General features: G+C 26.4%; 1 protein-coding gene across 1 annotated transcript; it reads left to right on the top strand.

The window, feature by feature from the left end:
* The first annotated feature begins 949 nt into the window (after positions 1-949).
* On the top strand, positions 950-15,532 carry LOC130947957 (long chain acyl-CoA synthetase 1-like). Its single transcript, XM_057876672.1, has 20 exons — positions 950-1,163; positions 2,643-2,817; positions 4,018-4,081; positions 4,191-4,280; positions 4,368-4,424; positions 4,544-4,592; positions 5,254-5,330; positions 5,425-5,464; positions 5,721-5,815; positions 7,303-7,470; positions 9,318-9,428; positions 9,769-9,856; positions 10,762-10,828; positions 10,965-11,040; positions 11,978-12,095; positions 12,831-13,076; positions 13,511-13,650; positions 13,902-14,084; positions 14,803-14,922; positions 15,337-15,532. The coding sequence occupies exons 2-20, from the start codon at positions 2,669-2,671 to the stop codon at positions 15,388-15,390; spliced, it is 1,992 nt and encodes a 663-aa protein (XP_057732655.1). The 5' UTR covers positions 950-1,163; positions 2,643-2,668; the 3' UTR covers positions 15,391-15,532.
* The last annotated feature ends 7,675 nt before the right edge of the window (positions 15,533-23,207 follow it).

The raw sequence follows: 23,207 nt of genomic DNA, 5'->3' as shown, positions 1-23,207 counted from the left end.
TAATTTATTTATTATTTTTAAAAATTTATATTTAATCTATTAATTCTTATTACTAATTGTTCTATTTTTTGTACAGAAATTCTTATTTCATTTTTGAATTCATTGAATAAAATTTATTGTGAAATTAAAATTAAAAAAATATTTTATATTAATTTAAAAAATTACGTGTCATTCAAATTAATATTAGTTAGAATTATTAATTTTGTTTATTAGTTTAGATAATTTAATTATTTTTTTATATCTTCTAATTTACTTATTGATTTAATTTTATTCATAATTTAAATTTTTATTATTAAGCCATATTTTTTAGAGTACAATTTTTAATTGTGACCAAATAATTAGCTCTAAAAATAAGTTATTTTTATCGCTTTTATATGAATGGTGACCTTAATTTAAGCATACCCATTAAAGATAAAAAAAAAAATATGAAAAAAAAAGAGAAGTATAAAAGATACATGAAAATTATCAATTTTTATAAAAAAATATAAAATTTAATTTTTAACATATTTATTATATATTTATTAAAATAAAAATTTAAAAACTTTTTGTTAATAATAATTTTAATATGTGTGCCTAACTAATTCCTATTTTCTACACCATAAAAAATAAAAAAATTTCTAAAAAAATATATATAAAAAATAAAATAAAAATTATGAAGTTAATTTTAATATATTAATAGGATAAAACATTTTATACAGTTATATAATTATAATTATTTTTTTAAATAATTATTCACACGATTAAATATAAAAAATAATTATTTTTATTAATATAATATTATATAATTAGATACATGTGTATATAATTGAATACATGTATAAAATAATTTTACACTAAGTGTATTAAAATTAAATTTCAGATTATTTCTGAAAAACATATCCCCATCATAATTCGTCTCAACTACCTTATTTAAAACTGCAACTCCTCTTCTGGCTGTATAAAATTGGCAACCATCTCCCTTCAACTTCATTGGATCATTGCATGTCATTACTCATTACTTTACTTTTACAAAGATAATAATAACAAGAAAGGTATATAGAAAAACAACTACTCACTTCACTATATACTTTCTTTCTCTCTCTCTTTCCTGCCGACGAACGCCACATATTCTACACGCCCACTCTGCGCGTCTTGTCATCATCGTCCTCTTTGATTCTCTAACTGTACGGACTACATGCTCATCTTTCATTTTTTTCTTTTCTTTTTCCCGATTTTGGATTCTCTTTCTCTTTCTCTGTGGTCTTCTCAATTTGGGTTTTGAAGCTTTTGCTTATAAAATGAAGTATGTGATTTGGGATCTTTTAATAACGAAGAAGAAACGAGGACTTAAATGGTAAAATAATGTTCATTTTAATAGGCATTTAATTAACCATGAGTACAAAACTGAAGGATCCAGTTGAGTCATTGTTAATTATTCTGAGTTATTGTTTAATTCTTTACTCTTATTTTATTTTTTGACAGTATGCCTGCCTATCTCAGTCTTCAGTACTCTTTTATGCTTCATTCCAATTTTTGCATGCCGTAACTTTTTGTTATTTACCAACACCAAAGTCTACAGTTGTATTTAAATTATTTAATAATTTTTAAATATGCATAAATTTTTTATTTATTGGATAATTTTAAAAAAACGTAAGTGAAAAGAGACGGTACAGTTTTGAGGAAAGAAAAGCGATTTATATGAAGATTTTAAAATTATTAATTGACCCCAAATGATAAAATAATATCACAAAAGGCTTGTTATAAGTTTTAGTTTGAAAAACCTCCCTCTCCTAACCTCATAATTACTTCTGCACAACCACCAAGGAACCCAGATCATCCAAAAACTTTTTTGTTGCGTTGTCAATGAAGAGTTATGGCCTTAAATTAAAATATTAGTTTTGACTTTATTTGTTTCTTTTTTATAGTTTCACGTTGAAAGTACAATTTTTATGAAAATGTTTTTGACAAAGGAAATTTTTGTTATTTATATTGAAGTTGTTTAGTTTTTTCATTTTTGTTTAATAGACCTATTATTTGGAATCAAAGAATAGAACAAATATTAAAAGAAGATAATTTGATGAAAATTAGAAGAACTTAGCATGCACAGAAGGAGAAGCTGTCATGGAGTGATGTTGAGAGAGGGGTTTGTTGGGAAAGTTATTGTATGCGAGTCGAAGATGGTAAACAATTCATAAATTTAACAAACATTAAATAAGGATATTTTAATAATTTTTTTAATAAAAATTTATATACAGTTATTTTTATATAAAATTAGATAAAAATTCAGATGCAGTTCACTTTACGTGAAGTTGATAGAGTTATTAGATGAAAATTTAGTCAAATCAGTCAAATCATCTAATGACTCTCAGTTATCAACTTCACGTTAAGTCGACTGCACTTGAGTTTTTACCATAAAATTAATAAATAATAGATTTGATTAAATTATTATTTAATAATTATTAATTATTAATTTTATATTTACACAATTGTACGTGAGTTTTACTGTTTTGTTTGACTAAAATTCTTATGAAACACCGAAAGTCAAGCATGATTTTTGGGCACCGTTTATTGAGATTATTTAAATTGACCGCCAAAAAGAAAAATATATAGTTTTTCTTTCAAGTTTTAGATTTTGACACGGTGCTGTTTTTACTCACATGTAGTTGATTCTAAAAGAAAAGAAGAGAAGATGCTGAAGAACTTTGCTATTAAGGTTGAAGAAGGAAAGGAGGGTGAAAATGGAAAACCATGTGTCGGTCCAGTTTACAGAAACCTGCTGGCGAAGAATGGATTTCCTCCCATGGATCCTGATTTCAGTACTACTTGGGATATTTTCAGGTACTTTAATTTCATTTCAGTCTGTATCATATTCTCTATTTTCTTGTGAAGGGAAGGATAGAATAGAAGAGAATAGAAGATTATTATAGAATAAGAAAAATGCATGACCAGGTTATTAAATGCAGTAGTTCAGCAATGGCTAGTTTCATTTAGTGTTCTTATCTATCTACATGAACTGGGTTGGATGAGAAGTTAAAGGCAGTGGTCCATTTTCCAAGATGTACTAACATGCGTTGGATTCAGTTTAGGTAGAATGATAAATTGATAATACATTATTATGTGGCCACAATTTTGAATGGTCCTCAACATTTCAAAATTAACAATTTGGTCCATGCCGTCCATCAACTTTTGTTTTCTAGTTACTTTTTGTGTCTTTTTGGTTTTTATAGGGTTAGTTATCATGTGCATTAAATCATAGCTATTATATTTAAGGATTTATTTGTTTTTTGTTTTAAGATCACTAAGTTTATAAATTAAAAATTTTTTATTATTTGATTTATATGTTAGATAAAAATATTTAAAATTTTTTATTAATAATAAATTTATCATGTATCTACATGTTAGTTAAACTCAATTAATATTTTTATATTTTATTTAATAATAAATTAAATATAAAAAATAAATTATAAAAGCATAATTTATTATTTTTCTACAAACAAAAAATTTAAAAAATATAATTGTAAAAGCTTATTAAAAATAATAAAAAATAAATTATATTTTTTATTAATATTTTTATATTTTTTTCTGTCAAAAAATATAAAATACACTAATTTATTATATCAAAACATAATATTTATATTTTTATTTTAGGTGAATTATATGATAAAGATATAAGTTTATAAATATTTCTTTTTATAGGATAAAAGAGAGATTAAAAAAAATAGGACTCACACTTTCAATAGCAATAAAATAATAAAAAATAACTATAAAAAAAATTATTTTATCTCTCTATACTACTTCAACCTGTATAGCAGAGTACCCCTTTATTTTATTTGTCAAACACAATTTTATATCTTCTAATTCCTATAGTGATGTTCTGTATTTATAAACAAATTCATCCAAAATAATTTTAGATTATTGTCTTCGTTCAATAACCTATTTATGAAACACTACTTCCGTTCTCTTTCATCCGTTTGTGTTGTCAGTTTCATGAAATGAATTTGGGAAAGACTTAAAGTGATCTTTCTCTGATGATTGCAGTGTCTCTGTCAAAAAACATCCAAAAAATCGGATGCTGGGATGGCGTAAAGCTATCGATGAAAAGGTTTTATTTATTTATTTTTTTTTTGTCAATAATCCATTTTTGTAATGCCCATCACTAGTGTCGTACCTCATGGCAAGAAACTTAAGATTTAATTTGTTGTTTTCAATAGTTTGGACCATATGTTTGGAAAACGTATAAGGAAGTTTACGATGAAGTTCTGCATATTGGTTCTGCTTTAAGAGCTTCCGGTGCTGAACCTGTAAGTGACTAATGCTTTGAAAATATTTCCATTGTTAATTAGAGAATTATTTGTAGATAATTATGAAAATTAATGTTCATATCACAGGGTTCTCGAATTGGAATTTATGGCTCTAACTGTCCTCAATGGATAGTGGCAATGGAGGTATTATACTATTATGACATTTCAATAATCAATTGTATTCTATTTTTTTTTCATAATAGTAATAATATTAATAATGCTAATATGGTTCATAATCCTGTTTAATAACCATTGGTGCATAGGCTTGTTCTGCCAACAGCTTTATTTGTGTGCCTCTCTATGATACACTTGGTAAGTTTTTTTGGAATTGATTTCATTGAAAACGTTCATTTTTATACATTTACATTCAATTGTGTATACCTTCATTTATAGACAGTTTTTTGTTGTCGAAAAAATATTTTTTGAAATTACACTCGAGACTCAATTTAGTTTTTGAAATTTTAATTGTTTTAAATTAATTCGTAAACTTTTTAATTGACTCTATGACAGAAATTATTATAGGGACTAATATAATTAAAATTTTAAAAATTTAAAGACTAAATTAAAATTCGAATATATTTCAGGAACTAAATTGAGTATTTTTTCAATAGTTAATTCTTATTATTATACCAGTATAACTAGGATTAAATAATGTTAGTATAAGATTTTTATATAGTGCCAATATATATGTAGTATATAAAAATTAAACCCTTTTTTCACTTTTGTTAATTTATCTAGAGGAAAAATTTAAATTGAAGGTATCATTTTTGGATAATGATTTTAAAGGAAAATAGGAAATTAAATACATGCCAATGTCTCTCATTTATATCTTAATATACTTCCAGCTACCAGGCGTCACTTCAGTTAGTTACATTGTAAAAACAAAAAAAACAAAAAAAAAATTCAATAATTTATTTGTTAGGTGATTCATGTTATTTGTTATTGATTCGATGGAAATTAAACATAAATGCAGGCGCCGGTGCTGTTAATTTTATTATAGATCATGCAGAAGTTGATATTGTTTTCGTCCAAGATAAGAAGGTGAAAGAGGTAATAATAAGGGTCATTTAATTTTCATGACATGGTTCATGATGAATTCACATGCATATATTCAGAAGGAGTAATAAAATTTCTCATTTTGCAGCTTTTGAAACCTGATTGTATATCTGCTAAGCGACTGAAAGGTAAAATTAGTTTGATAGTACGTAGTTCAATTTCAATGTTTAATTTGTGAAAAATATTTTAGTGAAGAATAGAATATAATTGGATAAAAATATATACATTACATATAATAAATTTATTTTCATTTTTTATTAAAAATAATTTTTATTTTTCACCAAAATATCAGTCTTTAACATAGTATTGTTCTTAATTAATTTGTGTGCTACATTTATAAATTATATAAGGTACTTAACTGAAATTTGATTGTGGTGACGTCAGCAATGGTGTGCTTCACTTCATTAACAGAGGAACAAAAAGATAAGGCAGCCGCAATCGGAATTAAGCCATATTCTTGGGAAGAGTTTTTCCATATGGTAGGTCCACATTGAGATTTTTATTCAATAAATAATAATTCAACAATGTATTTTAATTGTATTTGAAAAGCTTTTCTCGAGACATAATTTCAAAGATAATAATTATAATGTGTTTTAAGATGATATATGTTAAGATTGTTATTAATAGATGTTTTTAAGTTTTTAAATTTTTAATTTAATAAATAAATAATAAATATATTAAAAATTTAATTTTATATTTTTTGTTATATTTTTTTTAAGAAAAAATTTCACTCTTTTTTCTCTGATCCTGAAAAATGATAAAATAATATTCTCATCTTTTTTATTTGTAAGATATATATTCTCCTTTTTATAATTTTAAAAAATCTCCTCTTTAATTTATTTTAAATTTTTTATGTTAACTAACGTTAACTTTACTTATTTTAAAATATATATATATTTTTAGATATCTTTTAACAAAAATTATATTTTTTTATAATTAAATTTTGTTTTTCAAAATACCTTGAAACAAATAATTTTTTTACGGATTAAATTTTTTTTATTTAAATCCTTTTTAAAAGATTTTTTAATGAGTAAATAATTTTTTTAATGATCAAATTATTTTTTTTTGAAAATACAAATGACAGTCACTCTTACTTTTGAAGGTTATTTTTGGAGGATCATGCTTCTCTTTTTTATGGCTTTCTTTTCAGATTTTCCTAAAAATTTTAAAAACTATTTTGGTATAAATACAATTTAATTAATAAAAAAATAATTTGTTAAAGAATATTTTGATAAATAAAATTTAATCACAAAAATAAAATTTTTGTTAAAGGATATTTTTGTAAATTTTTTTTGAAAAATTAATAAAATTAATTAGTTAATATAAAAAATTTAAAATGAATTAAAGATAAGATTTTTTAAACGTTATAAGGGAGAAAAGTGTATATTTTATAAATAAAAGAAAAAAGAATATTATTTTAATATTTCTTAAGAGAAGAGAATGACACTTTTTTTTCTAATTAATATTTTTATTTTATATTTTAAAAACACATATTAGAGTTAAATTCTAATTACAAAAGCTTGTTGGATAACGGAAATAGGTATGGAGAATAGTAAAACATTTTTATTTAGAAATAATATATAAAAAATTATCTCAAATTTTTTCTTCTTTATCTATATATATGTTTTAATTTATGTTGTTTTATCTTTTTATTTATTTATGTATCATAGACAATTTTTTAATAGAAAAATTTTAGATAATTAACATCTTTTTGTATTTGCATTGTATTTAAATTAATATTAGTTAATTTTTTTCTTTTACCCTAAAAATATTAGTATTCAATTTTTTTTTTTTTTGACGGTTACTCCCTTCTTAAGATTGTGAACTAAAAAATTGGGTGTTCCGATATTTTTTTAAAAACATATAAAAACATGGTAATAAAATGTAAACACTACTATATGCTACTAATAGAATTGTTTTACATTTGTGAACATGTTTTGGTGCAATTTATTGTCCGTACATACAGGGAAAAGAAAAGCCATGTGAGATTTATCCACCTCGTGCTCAAGACATATGCACTATAATGTATACAAGTGGGACAAGTGGAGACCCCAAAGGAGTTGTTTTATCGCATGAAAATATTGTTGCTTTAGTACGAGGCATGGATCTTTTCATGGAACAGTTTGAAGACAAGGTAAAATCCCATGCTTATATTAGCTACTTCACCCATTACCCAAATGTTTTGCTACCATTTCTTTTCTTTTTTTTTTTCTTATTATGCTTTTGGATTATTCCTCTCTTTTTTCTTTCTTTTCTCATATTTCTTGCCCTATTTTAACCTTCATGTACTGTTAATTTTAAGAAAGTCTAGTGAGAAAGAAATGAATATTAGAAAGAAACGTTTGAAACTAAAAACAATAATAGAAATTCTAAATACAAATAAAAAAAATATTCGGAAGAGAAATAAAATAAAACTAATTTTATAGTTTAAGATTAGAGTGGTTGGCCAACGACGGCGGTAGATGATTGGAAATTGTGGTGTTAGAAGAACGAAGAAAAAAATTGAAAAAGAGTAAAAAGGTATTTTTCAAAAATAAAAAGAGAGAAAATAGTGAGTGGTGTATTTGTTTCGCTGTGAGCTAATAATTGATTATTGATTGAAGTTGGCTGATTTTTTATTGTCATTTTAGTGGGCTTGTTAATTTTATTATTCTAAATTCTATGAACAATCATATTAGATAATTAATTAGAGTATCAAGTATCCACTAATAAAAGTTAATTATTAGTTGGGTTGCAAACAAGTAAAAAAAATCCAAAATTAAATAAAAAAATTATCCAAAACTTAATAAAAAGAAATATTTAAAATGTAAAATATATATATATATATAATATTATTGTAAAATAATTCAAATTTTGAACATAATAAAAATTCTTTTAATTATGGTAATAAAATACAATAAATATTTTTATATTTAGGTTTCGAATGTTTAAATTTAAAGGTTTAAGATGTTTTTTTCTGAAAATGTATAATAAAAATAAATAAAATTAAACTATTAAAAAAGAAGACATTATTTTGGATTTTTTTATAATTGAATTTTAAATATTTAAATTTTAGCAGTTTCAGATATTTAATTTTTTTTGAGAATGTACGTTAAAAAGTAAATAAAAAAATTTAGATATTTAAATTTTAGAGGTTTTGAATTTTTTTTGTCTATTATTTTATATATTTCGTTTTTTAAGTTTTGAAGGTTTTTTTTAACGATTTTGAATTTTTTTTGTTAGATTTTTATATTGTTTTTATGATTTTAAATGTTTTTCCAATAATTTTAAACGTTTCTTTTTGTTCAAAATTTTGCGATAAAGTTGGTTCATTTGTTAAAATATTAGTAGAAAAGATTGTTAGTTACCGAAAAAAAAAACAAATAAATTCCCAAATCAAAATTACAAATTAACCCTCGTTCTTTCAAAATATGATCTATTTGCCCCCAATAAAATAAAACGGATTTTCTTGATATATTTTTCTTGAAAATAGCTTAACAGAGAGATTAAGCTGACAAAAACTTTAAGAGATAAAGAATTATTTTGTTTATTTATTTTAGAAAAAAGTATATAGTATCAATAATAATTAATTATTATATTTTAAATATATGTATAAGAAGACACATTCAGAAAATACATATATAAATACACTCCTATTAGACGCAATCATAAAAAAAGATATTTTTATTAGACACATCTACAAAAATATTTTTATTAAACACAATTATAAATAAAAGTTGACAAAAGTTAGCAGAAATACTGTTGGTAATATAATAGGATTGTTTATTTTATAAAGGATTATTTAAAATTTGTAGACTAATACATTGCCGTCTTTTAATTTGTTAGATATTAATTTGCTCAAAACAAAAACTAACGAAGACTAATTTAAAAGTTTATAATTAAAAAAAAGTTAATAGTGGAAATTGAAATGAGCATAAAAAGAATGAAAGCTTGGAAATGGGTTATTTATCTGAGAAAAGTGTTTTAATTTAATTTGCACAGATGACAGTTGAAGATGTGTATTTATCGTTTCTTCCGTTGGCTCATATTCTTGATCGCACAATTGAAGAGTACTTCTTCCGCAATGGTGCATCTGTTGGCTACTATCATGGGGTACGTACCATTCTCTTATTTATGCATCATTCTATATTATAAGGAACGTTACAACTTTAGTAAAATTTATTAGTTACTCATTAATGTTAAAAGCATAAATTAAAAATATTGACAAAAAAAATTACACTGATTTTTTATTTTTTTCGTGTATTTATTCTACTAACTTAATTGGATTTCCTTAAACGTTTAAGGAAAAAAAAGTCACTTCAGTAGTGTAAATATTAGTCATTAGTTAAATTTTTATGTTAGAATTTATCTTGGTTTATTCATCTTATACACACTTATTTTTTCATTTTATCTATATATCTCGTAATTAACTTTTGGGGTTGTTTGCGTGAAGGATCTAAACGCTTTGAGGGATGATTTAATGGAGTTAAAGCCAACACTATTTGCCGGTGTGCCACGTGTCTTCGAAAAAGTATATGAAGGTAAAAAGATTACACGTTGACATACAACTATACAAGTCTTGATTTAACATACGCTACGTTAGGCAGAACAAATAAAGTATAATAAAGAATATGGTTCAACTAATTTAAACTAAAATATTGATGAAATGAAATGTTTATATAAATTATTTTTTTTAGAAAGAAAATAGTGTACCTTCTTCTCACAACTGCATTAAACACATCAATATCTCATTTAGTCATTTTAATTTTTTTTATCTTAAAAAAACAAGTGCATTGAAGATCATGAGGGGTTTAGAGGACGGAGAAGGTCATTTAATTCAGGGGAAGAGGTGTGGAGTAAGAAGATAATAATTGAAACCTTCATAAAAAAATGACAACTTAAAGAAAAAATGCTACATATATCTCCTTTCACTCACATAAAAACGTCTAAAATATTTTTTTTAAAAATATTTTTTAATAATTAAAATTTAATATATGTAATTAATTAAAAATATTTTTTAATAATTAAAATTTAATATATATAATTAATTAAACTATATTATTTATGTTATAATTAAATTAAACAAATTAATTTAATAAAAAAATTAATAAACCATATTTTAAATGAATCTAAATTAATATTTTTTTATAAAAAAATAATTACAATATTTCTATTATAAAAAAATAATTACAATATTTCTATTATAAAAAATAATTAAAATATATATTAAATGTTAATTCTATAACAACATAAAAAAAGATTAAAATTTAAAATTTTTAAAATTAATATATATATATATATATAATAAAAATATTTTATTATTTTTTATAATAAAAATATTATAATTAATTATCATAAAAAAATTTAATGTCTTTATCTGAGTATCTCTTATTTATAATAGCCAATGTATGAAAGAAAGTCAAAAGAATATAATATTTGTTTTCAGGTATCAAGAAAGCAGTGGATGAACTCAATCCATTCAGGAGAGCAGTATTTGGCATGCTCTACAACTAGTAAGTTAGTTGATACTTGATAGTATAACATTTTTTGAAAAGGGTAGAATTGTCTATATAAGTTATGAATTTTTTACTAAACTTAAATAGTTCATCAGTTAATAATCACATTTATACTCTGAATCCCCTGATACAGCAAACTTGGCTGGATGAATAAAGGATATAAGCAGAGAGAAGCATCACGTTTAGCGGATCTATTAGCCTTTAGAAAGGTTCTATCACTTCTCTAATAGCTGTTTTTTTAAAAAAACTAAATAAAAGATTGAATTATTTTATAAATTTTTATAATTTTACTCAAATTTTTAATTAAGTGGTTATAATTCAAAGCAAGTTTGTCACCAAGTTTTTATACTATATAAAAATTTTAATCAAATTCTTATAGTTTATATATTTGAAAGTAAATCCCTATTGTTAAAAAATTTGTGATCAACTTAATATTGTAATGTACCTCATAATTTGTGCCTTTAATTATACTAGTCAATATATTCGTCATCTGGGTTAATGTCCAAATTTGTCATAAAGATAATATATTATTTAAATTCATCTATTAATCTTATTAGTCTTTTAAAAAATATAATCATTAATTAAATTGATTATTTCATCAGTTAAATAATGATATATTATATTAAATATCACGTGGTATAATAACATAATAGATTAATATTATATATTACAAAATAATTAGTTAAAATGTTATGTTCTAAATTTTATGATCAATTGTTTATAACACGTGACATCAACCTGTTATGTTATTATGTCATGTAACACTTAATATAATACAGTTATATTTTTTAAAGATTAATATGACTAACAAAATTTATTAGGATCTAATTTAAATAACAAATTATCTTTCAACAATAAAGTTGAATATTAACCCTCAATGTTATTTTTCTAGCTAATACAAGAGGGTTTTGGTTAAAATATATTTTACAATATAAGGATTTGGTTGTAAACGCTCAAGCTATGAAGATTTTTGTTGAAAATTTTTGCATAGTTGAGAAAGTTGATCACAAAGTTTTAAGCTACAAAGATGAAACTGAAAATCGAATAAAATCATAAGCACGGGTAAAATAATGAAAGCTTCAAAGTTGTGGGGATTAAAAAGCAGCGGAGTCCTTATTTGTGAAGTGTTGTGATTTATTTTGGTAGGTGAAAGCGAGGCTTGGTGGGCGAATTCGACTAATCATTTCTGGGGGAGCAGCTTTGAGCCCCGAAATAGAAGAGTTCTTGCGTGTTACTTGTTGTGCCTTTGTATGTCAAGGCTATGGTAAGCATCTTGCTCACGTCGCGTTACTTAACTTGTAAAAATTGCTTTAAACTCAGAGCCAAAATAAATTTTAATTAGAGTAAACTGACAAATAAATTCGTAAGAATTTATATTTTGAATAGATTAATTTAACAAAAAAGTATAAATAAAGTTTTTTAAGATAGTATATGTAAATACATTATCTTTAAATTAGTCCTTGTGATTAAAATAAAAAGTTTTAATTTGAAACTAATTTGTTCATGTTTGTTATCCTGAAAAATTTTATTAGTATTTTTTTAATTTTGTTAGTCTTTATAGTTTCACTAAATTTTTAAGTTTTTATACTTTTTTTTTAATTGGGTCTCTATACTATTTTTAATTTTGTAATTAGATATTTTTCATATAAAAAATATTAAAATTAACAGAATATTTTTTTCAAAATATGAGGTCAAATTCTAGTTAGGTTTTTAATTATAAATACCTTTAATTTACGAAGAAATATTCAATTAGTTCTAATATTTTTTACACTAAAAAAACTTGATTATAAAATTAAAAGTAGTGTACGAATTCAATTGAAAAAAAAAATACAAAAATTTAATAAAAAATTTGGTAAAACTATAAGAAACAACAAAATAATTAAACCTATTTAAAAAAAAACTAATTTATTCGAAATATGAATTTTTTAAGTGTTTATTTGTCATTCTATTGTTGTTAGTTCTTGATACATTATTAACAGAGAATGGTTGATGTATCCAGGTTTGACTGAAACGTGTGGACCAACAACACTTGGATTTCCTGATGAAATGTGCATGTTGGGTACAGTTGGTGCCGTTTCTATATTCAACGAGCTGCGCTTAGAGGAGGTTCCCGAAATGGGATACAATCCTCTTGCAACTCCTCCATGCGGCGAGATTTGCATCAGGGGCAAAACTGTCTTTACTGGATATCACAAAAGTCCTCAGCTCACCACCGAAGCCATTAGAGATGGATGGTTTCACACAGGTTTTTTTTTTTCAATTTGAATACTATTAACTCCACTATCATAAAAATAGCAAGAATTTAAAGCCAAACATATTGGACTAAAAGCTTTAGTTAGACTTAATTGAATAAATAATTTGTTCACCTGGTATTTTTTAGGTTATTTTTATTAGTTAAAAAGAAAAGCTTTTGTGAATTAATCATGTGAAATTTTTGTAATATATAACATAACATAATGACGTAAACTAGACTTTATTATTTCATTTAACAACACAAACACAGTAAAAAATGATGATGATAATGACGTGGTTATACATATTTGAAATTAAACAGTAATGATTAACATATTTGAAATTTTAGGGTTTAATAAATTTGTACATGCTTATAATTTGAACAACCAAATTGAAGTTTTTGCTGGATCTAAATTGGGTGTTATTTAATTTCTGGGTATTCCTCAGGTGACATAGGAGAAATGCTTCCCAATGGTGTTGTGAAGATCATTGACAGGAAGAAGAATCTTATCAAGCTTTCTCAAGGAGAGTACATAGCACTTGAGCATCTCGAGAATGTTTATGGAGTTACTCCAATAGTTGAAGATGTCAGTATTCCATTTTCTTCTCGTTAAACACTCACGTACAGTTATTTTCATATGAAGTTGATAGTTGAAAATCGTTATCATTTAGTCAAATTTATCAAATCATTTAACAATTCTCAAATATCAACTTTATACGAACACAAGACAACTAACTGTACATGAATTTTTACTTTTTTTTTTTTTGCAATTTCAATCTTCACTACTGATAATGAATATAGCTACATTCATTTTTTTTGGGCGTGTTTTGATTTTAGATCTGGGTTTATGGGAATAGCTTCAAGTCAATGTTGATTGCAGTAGTAGTGCCAAACGAAGAAATTACAAATAAGTGGGCACATTCAAACGGTCACACAGCATCTTTCCCCAAACTCTGTTCTCTTGATCCATTGAAGAAACATGTGCTATCGGAGCTCAAATCAACTGCTGACAGAAACAAGGTAATAACATTAATATATACTAATGTGTCTATTAATAATTCATATTTTTCATTAAATAAACGTGTGAAATATAAATATGTGAATTATACAAATAGTTAATATCTTATATGAAAAAATTTAAGTGATTAATACTTTTTTTTGTCTTATTTTTTAATTAATATTAGTCAATTCTTTTTCTTTTTTAACACTAAAGATATTAGTTCATAGCATTGCCTTAAATATTGAATAATATTATACATCTAAATCTTTTATTAACTTAAATCTAACCAAATTGATCTAACATAATAACATTAGTTATAGCTAGCATTATTTTAAGTCTTATAATTTAATTTAGTTGAACTTAGATGTATAGTATTATTCATAAATATTTTATTTAAAAAATCTTGTATTCAAGTTTTGGAAATAGAAAAAAAGGTTTTAAATACATATGATAGATAATATTTTAGAAACAAACTTTGTACAATAAATACTTTTCCATATTCATTAATGTTCTTAATGTTCTCACCGAATCAATGGCATGCTTATTATTTTTATATATATTTTTGACATTTTGTCAAGTATGATAAACAAACATGTAATCTTGTTGTTTTGAAAAATTTACAAACTGTGCAGCATTAAGGCTAATAATATAGACAAATTTTCGTTGTCTTTTTTTTTTTTTTTTTTAGTTTTTAGTTTTTAAACTAGTTTTCTTATAATGTATGTTTCATCAAACTAGTTGAGGGGATTTGAACATATCAAGGGAGTGATATTGGACCCACTTCCATTTGACATGGAAAGAGATTTGGTGACTGCAACACTCAAGAAAAGAAGAAACAACATGCTCAAGTATTATCAGGTAATTTAATTTAGGTCCCTTCTATGTGTCTAAGTATTCTATCTTTTTTTTTTTAATTTATTTGATATTTTACCCCCTTCTTTCCACTTATTCTCAATAAAGTTTGCTTAACTAATGAGTGTTATTGGAATAGTATGTAGTAAGAAATTAAAAATAAAATAAAGATAAAAATCTATGGTAGAAACACATTAATATAGTTTTTTTCTTTTTTTATTTGTAAAATCCTAAAAGTAGAAAATAATCTTCTCACAAACAAAACAAACACAGTTTTCACAGTACATTCAAAAATAAATGTTTTTGCAAATTCAATAAATTTCTTGTTTGATTGATTTCTTAACCAATCACTAACCCCCTTATCATAGAACACTAGTTACCCTATTAAAAGTACGCATAAAATTGCTGAAATTTTAACAGGAGCAAATAGATGAACTATACCAGAATTTGGCGGGCGACAAGAAAAAACTATGAGTATCCAAAGACTGGTGAACCTGTTTATGAGTCTCCATGTGCTTTTGTTTTTCGTACGATGATGTATTATGCAGTAATTAAACATGTACTTCTACTCAAGTTCCGAAACTATATATATTATTTTGAGTTACTAGCATGTAAATAGTTAATAATCAGTGTGAGTGTGTATTAATATTAAGTGCTGGCAATCATATGACTAATGAAAATAGTGTGTGATAGTGAGCGAAAATGTCCTCAAGTTCTTGTCTCTTCTATCTAAATTGAGAATACATGAAGATTAGAGATCAATTTCTGCTCCCCACGAAAACAACAAAACTAACAACAAAAAATGGCAAGAATTAAGGTTCAGATGGTTAGATATTGGTTTACTATCTTGGGAATGTAGACTATATGTCAGTAACTATGTTACATGCATATTAAAATCAGTTGTCAAAGTTTGTCATCAATATAAAATATATACTAAAATATAAATACATATTGAAAAAAATTAAACCATATATATATATATATATATATTAGTAGTTGATTTTAGTGTATAAATAATATATTTAAAATGTTAAAATTAAAAGGTGAATGTGAGTAAAAATATATCTATAAATTTTCGTAAGAATATCATCTATTTTTGGGTGGATCTTCACAGGACAGGTGAAAAGATAGATATAACTGAATAACGGAATTCAGTTTTAGTTAGTTAGAAAAATCTATTTCTTCCACAGTTATGCTATACATATAAGTCTTTTTTATCTTATAAGTCTTACAAGTTGGGACAAACCCAATAGAAATTACGCTCACATAGCGCTCATTCACCATTATGAACGACTCTTCTACTTCTTCCTCGATGAAAACCACAACTGTCAGTTTTTCTTCGCGTTTTTCTTACTCCTCCTCTTCTTCCTTCTTCTTCTCCTTCTTCTTTGTGTTTCTCCTTTTTCTTCGCGTGTTTCATCTTCATCGTCGTGTTTCTCCTCTTTCTTCTTTTGATTTTGCAACATTATGTATTTTTTTCTTCTTTGTTTTGTTTTTTTCCTCCCAAAAAGAATTATGAGAATATGAAATAAGAAGATGAAGAAGAAGAAGTAGCAGAAGATGAGGAGGAGGAAGAGGAAGAGTTTTAAATTATTCCAAACTTATCAAAATAAAAATACGCCAAAATATCTTCATTTTACACTTAAATATCTTCCTTTTATACCCAAATTTGCTGCAAATACAGAAATGAATTATGCTACGTGTACACTAAAATTAGTAACTAAAGTCAGCCACCAGTATAAAATACATACTAGAATACAAATATACATTGAAAATAAATTAAACCACACATGTATTTATACAGAAATACATTGGTGGCTGATTTCAGTTGCTAATTTTAGTGTACAAATAACATTTTTGTACAGAAAAATATTTTCTCTAATGCTGTATTTTTTTCTTCTTCTTCTTCTTTTTTATTTCTTTTTGTCTTTTAGTTAAATGAATGTAAGTTCATCCTCTTCCAAGTAATTTTGTAGCATTATGTGTTTTTTCTTCTTCTTTGTTTGATTTTTTTGTTTTTATTCTTGTTAATATAGTAAAATAAGAAGAAACTTGAGAAGGTAAAAAAAAGATGAATAAGAAAAAAAAAGAAAATGGTGATGATGATTAAAAAAATAGTAGCAGAAGATGAAGAGGAGGAAAAGGACGAGTTCTGAATTATACAGAACTTATCAGAATAAAATATATCCAAAATTTAAAAATACACCCAAATATCTTCGTTTTACACTCAAATTTGCTGCAAATACAGAAATGAGTTATGCTACGTGTACACTAAAATCAGCTACCAAAGTCAGCCACCAGTATAAAATACATACTGGAATATAAATATACATTAAAAATAAATTAAACCACACATGTATTTATACACAAATACATTGGTGGTTGATTTTAGTGTACAAATAGCATTTTTGTACAGAAAAATATTTTCTCTAATGCTGCATTTTTTTTTCTTCTTCTTTTTCTTATCTCTTTCTTTTCTTTAATTAAATGAATGTAAGTTCATCATCTCCCAAGTAATTTTGCAGCATTATGTGTTTTTTCTTCTTCTTCGTTTAATTTTTTTGTTTTTATTCTTGTTAAGAGAGTAAAATAAAAAGAAACTTGAGAAGGTAAAACAAAAAGAAAAAGATGAATAAGAAAAAAAAGAAAAAGAAGACGGTGATGATGATGAAAAAAAAGAATAAGTAGCAGAAGATTAAGAGGAGGAAAAGGAAGAGTTCTGAACTATACAAAACTTATTAGAATAAAAATACACCCATATATCTTCGTGTTACACCCAAATATCTTCGTTTTATACCCAAATTTGCTACAAATACAGAAAAATATTTCCTCTAATGCTGCATTTTTTCTTCTGAATCATTCATTATATTGAACAATGAGATAATTGATGATAGAGGAGAAAGAGAAAAAGAAAGGAGGAGAAGAAAATCCAATGAAAAAAAGGAGGAGGAAGAGATGATGTTGATGACGATGATAACGAAAAAGAAAAAGAACGAAGAAGAAGAAGAAGAAGAAGGTCGTGCAAGAAGAACGTGCGTGCGTTGATTGAAAAATCTGTTAAATTAAAAAGCGCGTAAAATCGACGTGCTAGAAGAAGGGCGTCTGGTGTGAAATAAAATATATGAACTTGTTTGGGTAAAAGTCTTGTATGTGGAGAATAATTCTTTCCTCCACTACTACTTTAGTTGGTTAGAAAAATCTGTTATCTCCATTGCTAAATATAACAATGTCACTCTTGTATGCAATAGAAGAATATATCCTGTTAACATTATGTTAGAGGAAATCAATTCTTTTTTATTGTTTCTTTACTTTTTGTTGTTCAATATTCAAACCAATTTTTTTGAAGTCTAAATTTCAATATGGTATCAAAAGCTTGAATTGATCCATGTTAGAAATCGTTTCTATCCCCACCAATCCTTCTAGCATCAACAAACAGTTTCTTTCCATCCCAATTCTTGATAAACTTGATCGAAACTCCTACAAATCATGGGAGTAGCTAGCACTTCATGCAATTGGTGCGAATTCACTTGAAGATCATCTCAATCCAGACAAAGTTCTACAAAAATTCTAAATAGAAGTTGAGAGGGAATCAAACACAAAATCAACGATTTTCAAAGAATGGAAGGCAAAATATCATTACTTGATGACATGGCTTCTCTCATCCATGGAAACTTCTATTAGAAACAAAGTGTTACACTGTGCTTATGCTCATCAAGCATGGCAAAAGATTTAAGAATTTTTTTTTCAAACATCTAGGATCCAAATCAAATAGTTGATAGGAAAATTAAAGACAATCAAGAAAGCTGGTTTGTCAGCTATAGAATATCTCAAGCAAATTCACTACAAAAAAAAACGTTGAGTGCCATTGGATTTAGTGTCGCAGAGTATCAATGGATTTACCGGCAGTAAAGGCGTCAAATTCATAAGGTTAAATAATTATCGGTAGGTTTACGTGGAAAATTCGTCGATAATAATTGGAGAAAAACATAAATAAATTGGCGCATCCTTTAGGGTCGGATTTAACGTCGAAAAAATTCGACGGTAAACTCATTTAATGAAATGTTACGTTTTTGTGACCCGCAATGGTTTATCGTCAGATTTTTCTAATGGTAAATTTGAAACGCGAACCCTCTTTTCTATTATTCGAATTTGTCTCTCTCTCTCTCTCTCTCTCTCTCTCTCTCTCTCTCTAACCGACTCACCTCCCACACTCTCTCTATCCCTCTCATCTCGCCGACAGCCCCTCCTAGCTCTCTGGGAGCCACTCCCTGTAGCCATTCATCATTTTCTGTCACCATTGTAACTGCCAAACACTGAAAGAGTTGATGTCACTGCTTCTGCCACTCGCCAACACCGCTAATTCTATCGCCGTTTATGCCACTGCTGTTGTCGCTTGCTACCGAATTTGTCCTCTTGTTTCGTTGTGTCCTAAAATGGGAAAAAATTAAGCTTACATTATGTTCAGCACATAGGGCAGTTGGATATTTTCAACTTGAATTTAATATTTGAAATTCTTCCCTTCTTTGAGATTTTTGAAATAAGTGGCGCTGCCTTGTTTGATGGCGTTGTAAAAGTTGTTACAAGAAACAATGGAGAAACATCAAGCAGAGCTATTTTTATGGATTATAACTGTAAAACTTGTACAATTCAACTTTTGAAAAATACATAGTTGTTATTTTTGTAAAACTTGTGGAATTGAGTTTAGATTGGTTGAAATATAATGCCATTTATTATTTTGATGGTAGACACATAAATTATTACTTATAATAGAAATAATTCTTATAATAATTAATAAAAGAAAGCTTTGATGTGAGAGAGATTATGACTGTTTAAAATAGTCACTAAATATAAGAAAAAATTGTCATAAGAATCAGTAATTTAGTGATGGTTTCAAATCGAAAAACCGTCACTAAAAATATTGTAATGGTTTAAACAGTCATTAAATATACTTAAAAGTTGTGATAGGAACTAGTAACTTAGTGACGGTTTTAATCGTTGCTAAAAATTTCATGACAGTTTAAAAAGTCACAAAATATAAGAAAAAATTGTCACAAGATTTAGTAATTTAACGACAGTTTCAAAACGTCGCGAAATACAGGATAAAAACACCTTGACAAATGTTGCAAATTAGTGACGGTTTTATACTTTAAAAATCGTCATAAACAGTTTAGCGACACTCCTTATCACGGTGGTCCAAAACTCTCACTATGTCAGTTGACGATGCTCAAATTCATGACACCTTTTTTTAACTGTCGTGAAATCATTTTCTAACGGTTAAAACCGCCGGCAAGCATTAAAAAAATCGTTGCAAAAAATGCTGTTTTGTTATAGTGTGTATAGTTGTTAGTATTTATGCAAAAGCAACTATTACATGTAAAGATGATGGTGAAGCATTGATTTTGTATTATGCTTATTTGACAGTTGCATTCGTTGTTCGAGCTTAAAAATTTCCTTCTGGTTAACATGAGAATGTTCGAAATTAAGTAAATTAAGTAAATTTAAAAAAGTTGGGTATCGATGTATTTCTTTGGACACTCTATAAAATATTCGATATATAAGATATTTTCACAAAAAGTTGATGATCATGTGCGTGCTATGTTCAATTGCTATAAAAAGTTTGTGACTAAACAAGTAATTAAGTTTTACATTGAGTTGGCAGACATCGACAATAATACTTCGTCCTCATGTTCAATTCCAACAAGTTCTGAGGCATGACCTAATAAGGGGGAGAACCCAACACTTCTACATTTTAGACTTTTAGTAACATTTATCTTTTAACATTTATTAAAATGTTAGTAATTACAACAAAATTACATATTAAGTAACATTTATGCTAAAATGTTACCAAATACATTTAATTTTTTTAAAAAATGTTACCTATTCCTAATCACTTATTCACATTCACAGGAACAAGCAAAACTCCTTGGTCACAAAATCAAAATCTCTCACTCCTCACATCCAAATCTCACTCACGCTGCAATCTAATCACTTATTCCTTCACGCGTTTGCTTCAATCTCGATTTCGCTGGATTTCAATCTCAATTTCGCTCTTGCTCGATCTTGATCTCGCTCTCGCTCGATTCTCGATTCTCGATTCTCGATATCTCTTCGGTGAGGCTGCAACCTTTGAACTCGTCGCCGATTTGCTCTCCTAAGTCATTGTTGCCTCTGTGATCATTGTTGCTCCTCTATCCTCCTCATTGTACGTGTCTCTGCTTTATGCTCATAGTCATTGTCACCGTCGCCTTGTAGGTAGGTTATCCATCAATCCTCAATCTGTTAATTTATGTTATGAATTCGTTGTCAATCCCTAATTTAGTACTTTTTTTATTATGGAATTTGTTAATATATGCATTAATTTTGATTACTGTATTTGTTAATTTTTGTAAATTTTGATTACTACAGTTGATTTTCAGGAAATTAAATTCCCTATGTTTAGCACTATGAAAATCAAACAAATTTTAGTTATCAACTTCATCATTTCACTTCAGAAATAGAATAGTGCTTTGGCAGTTAAAGGACATTAAAACCCAATTGAATGTCAAAAATTAATAATGAAGGGCCAGACTAATGCCATGACCTATTTATTACTGGAAGAGATGAGAATGAAACAGGTATTGCTTGTATGTTTGAAGGACTTAAACATGTGTATGTGTGTGAACTTATTTTTGTATATGTGTGTTTGTTTAATTGAAGGTTGTTTGTGGACTGATTTTAAGGTTGAATGTTTGTTGTCATTTAGAAGTGGTAATACTAGAGAATGTGGTACTTGAAGCATTTGATTATCTCCAGCTTCTGTTTGCACTAAAGCGAGGTGCAGTGATCTTATCCTTCCATATACATTTTAATGATTTTTTTTTCTGTTTTACCATTATTTCGTACTATTTTTTCCTCCTTGATACATTGGTTAATTAGAAATTATATATATCAAGGCATACATTCACACTTGACCTATTTATCATCCACACATTACATCAAAGGAATTAGATGCCAGTCATCTGTATGGTGTAAAGCACATGGTCTCTTCAAAGGGCTTCCCTTTCACACGTTGAGAGATTGGAAATTCTTAGTTCACAAATGTTTTTATTTTCTTCGTATTCTTAGTTGGGAGGATATCTTTTCCTCCACTTTTTATCTTTTCTTCTCTAACAATTTAATTTTGAGGTGGTAGTGGAGTGCTAAAGCTTTTAAGAGAATTTGCTGGCAAAAAGGCTAAGCTAGCAGCAACGAGCAAAGTTGGAAAAGTTTTCCAGACATGTGAGCGTTTAGACCTTTGTTTTCAATATGAAGTCCTACCCATTAAAGTTTCTTTCAGTGATTTTGTTTATAGTTGGGTTCTACAATCTCCCTAATTTGTAGTTTTTTATTTGTCCCTATTGCATTTGTCCTAATTTTTGAAAGAAAAGGATTGGTTAGCTTTGTTGCATCTTTTAACTTTACTAAAGAAGATATAAAATTTGGAGTCTGAGCTTTTGGACTTGTCATTGTGTTAATTCATTCTTATTTTAGTTAGTTTTTTATTTTTGGACCGTTATGGTGTATAATGATGTGGTCCTTCTTGAACTTCTCTTTATTATGCTTTGCAGTTTTTTATTTCTGGAAATAGATATTGACTTGCAAATAGTTATAAGGCTGCGTTTGTTTCTGAGAACAGGATAGAACAAGACACTAAGAACAAGACAGGACAAGACACTGATGAACAGAGACACAAAATTTTGTGTTCTTGTATTCTGTTTGGTGATAAATTAGAACAAACTATGAAAATTTAATTTATTCTCTCTTTTTTTCATTCAAAAAATTTGAGATGAAAAATATAATAATAAAAAATATAATTATGAAAAATTAACAAGAATAATGAAAAAAAATAAAAAATAAGTTGTATCCGTTGTAAGTGTCTCCGTGTCCTTCCTGTCAGGATGGACACAAAATATACTAATTCAGTGTCTCTGGACATATTGTCTCTGTCCATGTCTCATCTGCCAAACATGATTTTGTATCTCTGTGTCCCTGTCTCAATGAATTGTTTAGCTACTCATTCATGTTTATGTAACTTTATGGGCTACATTTACATATACATTCTTGGCTAGCTAGATTTGTTGTTGCGATGTTGTACTTGTTGATTCACACATTAGGTGCCACGTGGAGAAGTTTCAAAGGATTTTCTTAATGAATGTAAACAATGAACCCCCTCCAAAAAAGGAGAAAAGTTAACTGCATGGATCAATATGCTCTTGTTTCTATTAATTCAACTACTGATCATTGGTGAACACTAGCCATTCTTATATGTAACT

This window comes from Arachis stenosperma, chromosome 9, assembly GCF_014773155.1.
Source record: "Arachis stenosperma cultivar V10309 chromosome 9, arast.V10309.gnm1.PFL2, whole genome shotgun sequence".
NCBI classification, from domain to species: domain Eukaryota; kingdom Viridiplantae; phylum Streptophyta; class Magnoliopsida; order Fabales; family Fabaceae; genus Arachis; species Arachis stenosperma.
Note: the sequence above shows the minus strand (reverse complement) of the source record. Positions and strands in the feature narration are given on the sequence as shown.

Coding starts and splice junctions, on each gene's coding strand:
- LOC130947957 (XM_057876672.1), top strand. CDS start 2,669: ATGCTGAAGAACTTTGCTATTAAGGTTGAAGAAGGAAAGGAGGGTGAA. Junction 9,857..10,761: donor CTTCGAAAAAGTATATGAAG/GTAAAAAGATTA, acceptor ATTTGTTTTCAG/GTATCAAGAAAGCAGTGGAT. Junction 11,041..11,977: donor ATCTATTAGCCTTTAGAAAG/GTTCTATCACTT, acceptor TTATTTTGGTAG/GTGAAAGCGAGGCTTGGTGG.